The 11,753-nt window shown below is 29.4% G+C and overlaps 1 protein-coding gene across 1 annotated transcript; it reads left to right on the top strand.

Annotated features, from left to right (window-relative positions):
• Nucleotides 1-7,364: 7,364 nt before the first annotated feature.
• LOC114738597 (RING-H2 finger protein ATL52-like) lies at nt 7,365-8,709 on the top strand. The gene has a single exon (XM_028926660.1). It carries the CDS (start codon nt 7,533-7,535, stop codon nt 8,490-8,492), a length of 960 nt encoding a protein of 319 aa, XP_028782493.1. The 5' UTR covers nt 7,365-7,532; the 3' UTR covers nt 8,493-8,709.
• Nucleotides 8,710-11,753: the final 3,044 nt, after the last annotated feature.

The raw sequence follows: 11,753 nt of genomic DNA on the forward strand, positions 1-11,753 counted from the left end.
GCCCAAATATCTATGAACACATCTGCGTGTGACATGCACGTGGGAGTGTTAACCTGGCACATGATCATGGCCGTGCCCCAACGCATTCACATTCCGGGCCAAGTTTTGAGGGCTAAGCAATTCAGTAAGCTGCCTTTGTTTTTTTTTTTTTTATAGTTTTTCTTTTTCACTACAAAAGAAATTATATGTATTAGAATTATTTTTAGTTAAGGTTAATCTAATACTCTAAAATATTTTTTAGGTGCATTTTTGTATTTTAAAATATTTTATGATATTTTGAAATATTTTTAAAATATTTTCTGATGCCTATCCAATATTTTAAAGTACCTTGTGACGACGCATTAAAAAAAATATTTAAGCATTTAGTATCGTAAAGTATTTTGTGATTCATTCACTATCCTAAAATATTTTTTTATGTGCATTTATTATTCTAAAATATTTTGTAACTAGATCTATCTAAAAAAATTATTTTAGGGTCTAGTATTCTGAGGTCTTTTATGATTTATCTAATACTTTAGAATATTTTTTCAGTATTCCAACATATTTTGTGATGCAATATCATGAAATAAAAAATATTTTAAGACATTAGATGCACATGAAAAAAAAATTTAAGACACTAGATGCACATAAAAAAAATATTTTAGAGTAGTAGATGAATCATAAAATATTTTAAAGTATTAAAAATGCCTGAAAAATATTTTAGGATTCTAGATAAACTTTAACCAAAAATAATTTTAATACATATAAATTTTTTTAGCAAAAAAAGAAGGAAAAAGAAAAGAAAAACTAAAGCAAAAAAATAAAGAAAATATTTTATGGCACTAGATACACATGAAAAAAATATTCCAAGATACTAAATAAATCATAAAATACTTTAATGCATTGAAAATAGGGAAAATGACAGATAAAGAAACTCCAAAATGTGAAATGCCAATTTGGGAAGCTAAGGAAATGTAATTACCATAGGGAAGTCCTTTCCAAATTGGAATTTTGAAATTCAGTGAAATGACAAAAATGCCCTTTGTTCTTTTTTTTTTTTTTAAAAAAAACCCAGCCCCTCACTGGTGGCCGGCGACCGGCGACCACCGTCGGCAACTGGCCTCCGGCGGCCGCCGACCGCCTCTGGCCACCGGTGCCGGCCACTGGTGTGGTGGATGCCGGTAAAGGATTTTTGTGACAAGATTTTTTTTTTTAGGAATAGGATAATATTAGTTCAAAGTGACAGGGGTGGGATTTGATCCCACAACCCCTTGGCCACTTGAACCAACAAAAGGATGGCCATTGAGCCATCAAAGATTTCTTAAACTTATAATGCAAACAAAAATATAAGTTAACTCTTTTACTGTGACTCCAGCTCGTGATAACAATTTATCTGAGGATGACAAGTCTTAATTGAGAAATAACAAGTCTAAATTTGATATTAACAAAACAACTTTTCCTTATACATAACAAATAGCAGCATGTGCATTAATTAAAAATGATCATAATTTATTTAAAAATGACACGTCTTTGTTGAAAAATAACAACAATTTTTTCGGTATTTCTTGTTATGTATAAGGAAAAGTTGCCTTATTAATATCAAGTTTAGACTTATCATTTTCCAGTAAAGACGTGTTATTTTCAAATAAATTATGGTCATTTTTAATTAACATAGATGCTATTTCTTGTTATGTATAAGGAAAAGTTGCCTTGTTAATATTAATTTTAGACTTGTCATTTTATAGTAAAGACGTGTCATTTTTAAATAAATTATGATCATTTTTAATTAATGCACATGCTGCTATTTGTTATGTATAAGGAAAAGTTGCTTTGTTAATATCAAATTTAGATTTGTTATTTCTCAATTAAGACTTGTCATCCTCAGATAAATTGTTGTCACGAGCTGGAGTCACAGTAAAAGAGTTAACATACATTTTTGCTTGTATTATAAGGTTAAGAAATCTTTGATAGCCCAATGGCCATCTTCCCTTTTGTTGGTCCAAGTAGCCAAGGGATTGTGGGATCAAATCCCACCCCCGTCACTTTGAACCAATATTATTCCATTCCAAAAAAAAAAATCTTGTTACAAAAATCCTTCACCGGCAGCCGCCACACCGGTGGTCGGCGCCGGTGGCCAGAGGCGGTTGGCGGTTGCCGGAGGCCAGTCGCCGGCGGTGGTCGCCGGCCACTGGTGAGGGGCTGGGTTTTTTTAAAAAAAAAAGAACAAAGGGCATTTTTGTCATTTCACTGAATTTCAAAATTCCAATTTAGGAAGGACTTCCCTGTGGGTAATTACATTTCCTTAGCTTCCCAAATTGGCATTTCACATTTTGGAGCTTCTTTATCTGTCATTTTCCCTTGAAAATATCTAAAACATATTTTAGAGTGCCAAATGAATCTTAACCAAAAATAACTTTAATACATATACATTTTTTTGGTAGGGAAAAAAGAAGAAAAACTAAAGCAAAAAAATAAAAAAAATATTTTAAGACACTAGATACACATAAAAAATATTTTAAGATATTAAATGAATCATAAAATATTTTGAAATACTGAATACACCTGAAAAAATATTTCAGAGTGTTACATGAACCTTAACAAAAAAATAGTTCTAATATATATAAATTGTTTTAGCAAAAGAAAAGGACCTCACGATACTGCTCAGCACTCAAATTCTAATACATATGATTTTCTTTGTAATAAAAAAAGTAAAGATACCTTACTGGACGTTTTGAGTGCTGACCACTCTCTGTTCATCATCTTGATGAGTATAGAATGTGCACGTGTGCCGCAGCATGGATCAAGCAAACCCCATATGATTTTGTGATTGTCTATGCTTATCACATTCTCCCATGTATCCTTGTTTAAAAATTAGAAATGATATGAAACATAATTCTTAAATTTAAATTGTGATTAATAATTAAATTTAAATTATTATACAAATGCATAGCATAAAACTTATAGTTTACAAAAGGTGTTAATTTTTTAATAAGAAAGTCAACTGCATTAAAAGAAGGAAACAACGTACCCAAATAGAAAAACCAAAATAATTACCATGAAACATATTTTAATTTTACCTATATATGCTTATTAGCCGGCATATGGGAAAAATATCTTTTTTCGTGGACACTACTTTTTTTTCCTCCATTCAGCTTTATCCACTAATCCAAACAAATATCCAGTTCACCTAGCATAAAACAATATTTTGGGAAAAAAATTGTAAAAACTTATATAGTCTTAAAATTATCGTTTTTTTTTAAAATAAAGTCATGACTAGCACTTTTTTTTGGACTGAAATCTGATTTTTCTTGTAACATCCTGAAATATAAATTATTAACACTTTTTTTTTCAAAGATTTTATTTTTAAAATATTCTACTATTTTAAGGGAAAAATTGAAAATGATTCATGTATTTATTCTGATAAATAAAAAATATGCTTTGTTACTCTTAAGAAGCTAAATAAAAAAATTGCTTAACTTTCACTAATTAACTTGCCCCATTCTTATTTATAAGTTATTTGTATCCCAAGCTCACAAACCAATAAATGCATTAAATTGATAATTTTCTCACATTTGCCCTTATGATAGAAAGAGTATTAAAAATATGTGTTGCATTTCCTCTCACCTATTTGCTTTGTCTGTCTCTGCATTTATTAAGTCAACAGGAGTAAAATTTTAAAAAAAATCATTAATTACCTTGCAAATAACTTATATTTAGAAACAATTTTCCCTACAAATTCTTTATAAATATTAATGGAATGGTGTACTGAATTAATTAATATCATCAATCAATATGTATTACTCTTTTTTGTCTATATTATAAGAAGTCTTCTAAAAGATATTTTTGTCCACTTTATAAGACCTTTTGATAGCTTCAGTGACACATACTAATTAAAAATATTAAATTTGTCATAAAATTCAACTGATTTCTAGTATCACCCTTATTAATTACATTAAATTCCAAAATCTTATTAATTTAAACTCTCTCATTACCTTTATTGAATATGAGCATGCATGAAGAAAATATTTTAACAATAGGACTATCAAAATATCTTATTAAATTAACAAAAATACCTTCTAAAAGACCTTTTATAAAATGTACAAAAAGGAGTAACACATTGATTGGTGATATTGATTGATTGAGTATATGGGGCAAGTTAATTAGTGAGGATTAAGTAATTTTTTATTTATCTTTTTAAGAGTATTAAAACATATTTTGTATTTATCAGAATAAAAACATTAATTATTTTTAAATTTGTACTAAAATAGTAAAATGTCTTAAAAATTACAACATAAAACCTCAAACAATATGTTTTCTACTTTTACCTTAATTTTTATTAAATACACTTGACTTAGATGAAATAAATTAGTGAGAATGAAGTAAAATCTTTATTCATTTATTAAGACTACACACACCGGCCACCACGTGCTAGTACAAGGCTATTTTCCCTCACTCGTGTGTCATTAATTTCTCTACTCTGATTCGTTCAGTCATTTCCACAGGCTTGCTCTCCTGGAAGTTCTGGTTAAAAAAAAAAAAAAAAGGGTCACTCTGTGGCAGCAGACAGCAGCGAATGGAAGTGGTAAAGGAGAGAATCCGAACTCTCAGGAGGGTATGGTGCCATTAGACCTAAGAGTCTTTGGTAAATATACAAATTTTAGTTAAAATTAATTAAATACAATAAATGTATTAAAATTACATTTTTTTTCAAGAATATCTTAATTTGAAAGAGGGTGAGAGAGGATTAATATAATGATGTAAAATGAAATTAAGGAGAGCAAAAAAATTTTAAAAAAATCAGTTCAAAATATACTGTACGTTTATCTTATAAATAAAGCAGGTATCTACTCCAAAAAAATTTCCCATGTGTAAGAACTAAGAATTGAGGAAGTAACTTAAAAAAATTAATTAAAAAGTGGTATAAGATTTTTTTTTTGGCTCCACATAAGTATTCTCTTAGTAGAAGTACTATCAAATACAAAATGTAAGCTCCACAAGAACCAAAGCTTGATTCGCTATGTTGTGAGGCATTAGTACATTACGAAAATTGCAATAAAATCCCACCCAAGAAAATTAAATATAAAAAAATCTTTTGAAATCATCAAATTATTCTAAAGTCTTAAGAGATCTCATTGCAAAATATTTTATTTGTTTAATTACCAAATGACCCTTTTTTTAACTTTGCATTAACAACTGAAAGAACAGTTATTAACAACTTAAAGTGTAACGATAAACAACTATCATGACATGTATTGACAACACATTTTCTCAGCGCATCATAAAAATATAATGCATAAGTTTTCAATAGCTACCGCGATAGTTGTTAATCCTTACATTTTAAATTGTTAATGACTGCATTCTCAGTTGTCAATGCATACATTCAAAAAAAAAAATAAAGCACTTTGGTAATTAAACAAATAAAATCTCTTGCAATGAGGTCCTATGAGACTTTAAAATAATTTGATAATTTTAAGAGATTTTTTGTATTTAATTCTCTTCAGTGATGACCTGATTGCAATTTTTCCTAGTGCATTTCACCATATCCAATTTCAGTTGATAAAATTATGCTACCTTCGGTCCTAATTATAAGAGCTAGTTGACTAATTTGAGGAGATTAAAGAAATAAGTTAAGTTAGTTATTTGTAATAAATAAGTGTTGTCTTTTCTAAAATATATTTAATAATCAAATTTATTGGCTAAAACTACTATTATTAGAGGAACTATATTGAAAAAATACATAAATATGAGAAATAAAATAGATTAGGATTTTATAATTAAGACCAAATAAAAATCAAATGAGGTCTAATATTAAGGATCGAAGGTAATGTAAGAATTGATAACATTAAGATATAAGGCTACGCCTACCCTTTAGGCCCAAATAGCTATGAACACCCTGGTCCAAAAAAAAACACACAAAAAATACATCTATGAACACATCTGCGCGTGACATGCACGTGGGAGTGGTAACCTCGCACGTGAGGGGCTTCTGAGAGACCCCGTGTGATTTCGTGACTTTATGTGCTCATAACACTCCCCCATGTATCTTTGTTTAAAAATTAGAAATGATATGAAATATAATTCTTAAATTTTAATTGTGATTAATAATTAAGGAGGTGTTTGCAAGCACTCAAAAAGTGTTTCTTAGAAGCACTTTTTCGTAAAACGACACAAATTTTTTCACATATTTACTTAGTGCACTAACCATGATTTTGATTTTATCTAAACACTCCCTAAATTAGTTTACAAAAAGTGTTAAATTTTTAATAGGAAAGTCAACTGCATTAAAATGAAAGAAGGAAACAACGTACCAAAAAAAAACAAACAAAATAATTACCATGACACGTACTGATACTACCTCATATCTTTAATATAAAAACCAATTTGATTTTTATTTTTATTTTAAATATTAGGCCACAATCTATTTTATTTTTTATATTTATCTATTTTTTTAAAATAGTCATTGTAATAATAGTAGTTCTAGTTAATACACTTAATTAGTAAGAATATTTTAAAAAAGACAACATATATTTATTACAAATAATTAAATTAATTAATTTTTTTAATATACTTAAATTAGTAAACTATTTCTTATATTAAGGACCGAAGGTGGTATTTTAATTTTACCTGTATATGCTTTTTAGCCGGTATATGGGAAAAATATATTTTTTAGCGGACACTACTTTTATTTTTCTCTGTTCAGTTCTATCCACCAATCTAAACAAATATCCAGTTCCCCTAGCACAAAACAATATTTCGGGGAAAAATTGTAAAAACTTATGTAGTCTTAAAATAATCTTTTTTTAAAAAAACATAAAGTCATGACTCGCACTTTTTTTGGACTGAAATCTGATTTTTCTTGTAAATTAGTAACACTTTTTTTTTTCATAGATGCTATTTTTTAATTAAAAAGGCAAGTAAAATTATAAGTGTGATGAATCTGACATCGACTATATCAAGAGTTTCTATACTGGGAGATCATGATACCATTAGCTAAAGATGTTGTTATTGATTTTAACATCGTAGCATGATTTTTCAGGTCTTGCGGCAGTGTTATAATTTTAAGATATAAATAATAATTTTAAGAACTATCATCAATATTTTTAAGAAAAAATTAATAAATAATAATGATTTTCCAACGTCAACCAAATAATGTACCGACCCTCACCTGTAATGCACCGGCCACCGCTCATATGGACACCAAGCAAAGCCTACTTCCTACTTCATCATTGAGCCATCACCTTCCTCTGTAAACAAACCTTGAAATCACATCCAAACAATTGAAGATCAGCTTCACCTTCAAAAATAAGTATTACTTTATTATAATAAACAAATCAACGTCAACAACACAAAGTAATAATTCAGAAGAGTTATTGATGTAACTCACTGATTTTGCTCCACCAACTTTGCGTCTCATGATTCCTTCCATGACGAACAAAACATGTCTTCCTTTACTCTTCCCTTGCCCACCACCTACTTTCCCTTCCTCTCTCTCTCCTCCTCCTTCTCATAAATCCAAAATCACACACTTAAGAGCTGATGATTGATTTCAGATCATGGGTTCTTCTTTCCTGAACACCCCATATAATCCATGGACGCCTGCAGATGCTGTTCTTCGAGATTGTTCTCAAGGAATCTGCAGCTTCTATTGCCCTCAATGGTGCTCCGTCATTTATCCTCCTCCTCCTTCACCTTCCCTCACGGCCATCGGAGTTGCCGCCACCGCGGGTGACGAAGACTCTTCTTCTTCTTCATTCCGGCTTTCTCCCCTCATAGTCGCTCTCATCGGCATCCTAGCAAGTGCTTTCGTCTTAATCACTTACTACACCATCATCTCTCGATTCTGCACAAGACGAAATCGAATTCACCAAAACGACACCAACCAATGGGTAAACGACAATGACGAGTCTGCGATTCAAGCCTCCTCTTCTTCCGCCAATACCGGCGGCTTAGACGAAGCCATCATCAGATCAATCACAGTCCGTAAGTACAAGAAAGGAGATGGATTAGTCGAAGGTACCGATTGCTCTGTGTGTCTCAGCGAATTTCAAGATTGCGAGAGCTTGAGATTGTTACCTAAATGCAACCACGCGTTTCATCTTCCTTGTATCGACACTTGGTTGAGATCGCATTCGAGTTGTCCTCTATGCAGATCCAATATCGTCATATCCAACACTTGCTCGTCGTCTTCTTCTGGTAATTTACCGAATCAAAGAGAGAATTCTCAGTCCCAGGAGGCTTCGCGAACACACAGCGTGAATGTATCTGCGTTGGAATACCAGTACAGGAACGATACAGTGATAGTGATTCAGGGTTCTGAACAGGAAATTCAGGTCGGTTTTGCAGGGAATTTGGCGGAGAGGAATGGGAATGAATCCAATCAGGGAAGACTGTTGTTGGTTGCTGATATATTGAGGAGCAGTGAAGATGATGACGATGAGGACGAAGAAGTCGAGATTGGAATATCGTCGAAAGAAAATGGGAAAGAAGAGAAGAGGAAAGTGCGATCGGAATGAAAGTGATTTGATTCGTTTTCCTGGAAAATTCGTGTTCACAAGAGATCCGAACCTGGAGAGTTATCAATTCCCAAATCAAATGGTAACATCTTTCATATTCTTTCTTAACAACATCATCGTTCTGACGAATTATGATGGTCTAATCCTGACAGCTAGTATTGATTCCGTATTTGTCTGAAACTTTTTATTGGCAGAAATTTTTATTCTCTCCCTCGTCCTAAGCCATAAATTTCGCAACTAAAACCCATCCTGCACAGTGAACTACTTTCGTCGATGGTGGATTTTTAGGTATAGCTCAACGTTTAATTTTATGTTTTGTTCTCTAAAAATAATAGTTCATCAAATTTTATAAATTAATAAATAGATTATGTATGATTTATAGATAAATATTCGATTCAGTTATAAAATTAATATATTTTTATTTAAATATTATCCTTTTTAGGATCATATATGAATATTTTTATATATTTTAATTAATATCATACTCCAATTATCTAATTTGAAAAGATTAAGAAAATTATTAAATTACTTAATTATAACATATGTTACCTGATATTTTTAAAATACTTATATGTATCATTAAACTATATATCAATTTATAAGCGAGTCAAATTGTTTGAAAAAAATAATTAATATAAATTCTTTAAAGTAATTTAATAGCTTTCTTAATCTTCTCAAATTAGTCAATTGGATTTTATATTAAAGATCAGATGTAGTATTATTTTCCTTTTAATTGGGTTGATTTCAACTTAATTCCAGTTAGATTATAACTATTATCTTAATGGCTTTAATGATTAGTCGAAATTTCAATACCTTAATGTCTAATGATTATGCATGTCACACCATAAAAGTTGGGGGGAAAAAAAAGGAAAATCGCTGCATGATTCATCTATGTTATAAATGGTGCATAACATTGTAAACTTCGCAGTATTCAAATTCAATTCATATTTGGACCCAAAAAAAAAAAAATTCAATTCATATTGGACTCTTGCCCAACACTACGATCATTCTATTTGTGGTCTATGAGGAAAGCTAGCATTCAATGCGTCTTTGGCAGAAACCTTTTTGTTGCTGCAAATTTTCATTTGTTTTTGTTTTTTTTAGATATTTGCAATTTCGCAATTGATGTGTATTGCATAATGTTTTTTGGTGTCGAGCTCGGAACCTCCAAATTAAATTCTCATGTGACTATAAACTTTTACTTTTATGCAGATAACTAATATACTATTAGTTTTATTTATTATCTATTATTTATCTACAAATGACTCAAAGTTTAAAGAGTTTATCTGCATATACTTCAAATTTTGATCATTAAAATTTTGAGCTCGAAATCTCCAGAGTAAATCCTCATATATTTACCATGAAGACTATAAATTTGTTGGTACATACTGTTTTTTTTTTTTCTTGAGTAATGTATAAGTAATCTCTTTAACATCCAAATGTGAAATTTCCTTTAATTTTATATTATTTATAAAACAACCTTCTTAACATTTGAAACTTTATAATAAACCTTCATAAACTTTTTGATGTAGATTTAATTAATTAATTTTCTTTTGTTAGTTATTTATTTTGTTAACTACCCACTAATCCATTTATTGATTTTGCATTTTAATTATTTTATTTAAAATTAGGTTATAAGTACCCTAGGTTTCTATCGTGTAAGCAGACTTGGCTTTTGACGTATCAGATAGTTTTCTTCTATTCCCACTCTCATCTTTGCTCTCCTTTTCTCTCTAATATTCTTCTCTGATCTCCTTCTCTTCCCCTTTCTCTTTTCTGTTTTACATCACTTTTACTTTTATGCAGATAACTTATATACTATTAGTTTTATTTATTATTTATCTATAAATGACTCAAAGTTTAAGGAGTTTATCTCCATATGATTCAAGTTTTGAGGGGGGTTATGTATACAAGAACAAAGTTTAAGGATATTAAATTTATATAGTTTAGAGTTAGCTACATAGAGTTAAAAGATACGGAAGTTTATTATTAATTCTAAAAGGTTAAAAAGGTTATATGAATTACGTTTGATGTTCGGGAAAGTTTAAGGTTTTTTTTTTTTGGGTCAGAAAAGTTTAAGGTTAAATAGCCTAACTACATGCAACTTCTTTTGAATTTTGGAATGCATGTAAATGATATTAATGTTATGAAATTCAGCTGGTATAATCTAGTTGGCACGTCAAAATCTTCTCATAATCCTCTTTGTCGTCTTTCTCAAAATCCCTTCTTTACTCTTAGATCAAAAAATAAATCATTTAGATATACTATTTTTATAAAATTATTTTATAAATTAATTTTTTTATACTATAGGTATGAGCTGTCTAGATTAAATTTAATTGTTTTTGTTTATTTCTATTTTAATAATATTATAATCATATTTTTTATGGTATTGCATCTAAACCGTTCATTTTTTAAATATAAAGGTGAAGGAATTCTAAAATAGAAAGGAGAAAGAGGATTATGAGATTATACAAATTCCTGATTTCAATTTCATGTTTAATTATAAAATAATATATTAATTAACGATAAATACTCAATTGTGTAAATTTACCGAGAAAAAAAAGTTTTTAAAAAAGCTATGCGTAAGTTGACTTCTTTGTATATATAATTTATGATGCCAACCACAAAATATTTCTGAAGGCATATCAAGATAATCAATTTTTTTTTTAAAAAAAAGAAAATTAGGCCACGATAATCAGTGAATCACCATTACTGCACTGCAAATTTCTATTTGTGAGAGTCTAAGTAATTGTTTGGATCCGCTTAATATTAGCACCTTCAGATAATGCGAGACAAAACTCCATTTGTATACTTATCTCTTATTTTGTAAGTCACAACCAAAAAATTGTTTATGAATACTTCAATTGCCATTTCAAAGAAAAGAAAACATAACGAATATGCTTATATATAAGATAAATATTTCATATTTAACATTTGATCATTCATTTTTTAACACTCTCAAAAATTGCATGAACTAGATCAAAAAATGCTATTCCCAAATTTGTAAATAGTGTAAACCCTCTCATCCTCATTATAAAAGCACATCCAACTATCTCATTAAGAATTAAGATGAAATTTAATCATTTAAATCTGTTTGAAACAAAAAAATTTCCCCATATTTAAAATTATGAATTAATAAAAACAAAAATTGCATCAAACTTTAAATAGAGGCCATCTTTAAAAAAATTCAATTAATATTATATTTGATTACTTATAATAAGAATCACTCAATTATTCTGTAAATTATTTTATAATAGGGAC

The sequence above is a fragment of the Neltuma alba genome, unplaced genomic scaffold (genome assembly GCF_004799145.2).
Source record: "Neltuma alba isolate B1F8T4 unplaced genomic scaffold, ASM479914v2 tig00013633_pilon, whole genome shotgun sequence".
NCBI classification, from domain to species: Eukaryota; Viridiplantae; Streptophyta; class Magnoliopsida; order Fabales; family Fabaceae; genus Neltuma; species Neltuma alba.

Coding starts and splice junctions, on each gene's coding strand:
- LOC114738597 (XM_028926660.1), top strand. CDS start 7,533: ATGGGTTCTTCTTTCCTGAACACCCCATATAATCCATGGACGCCTGCA.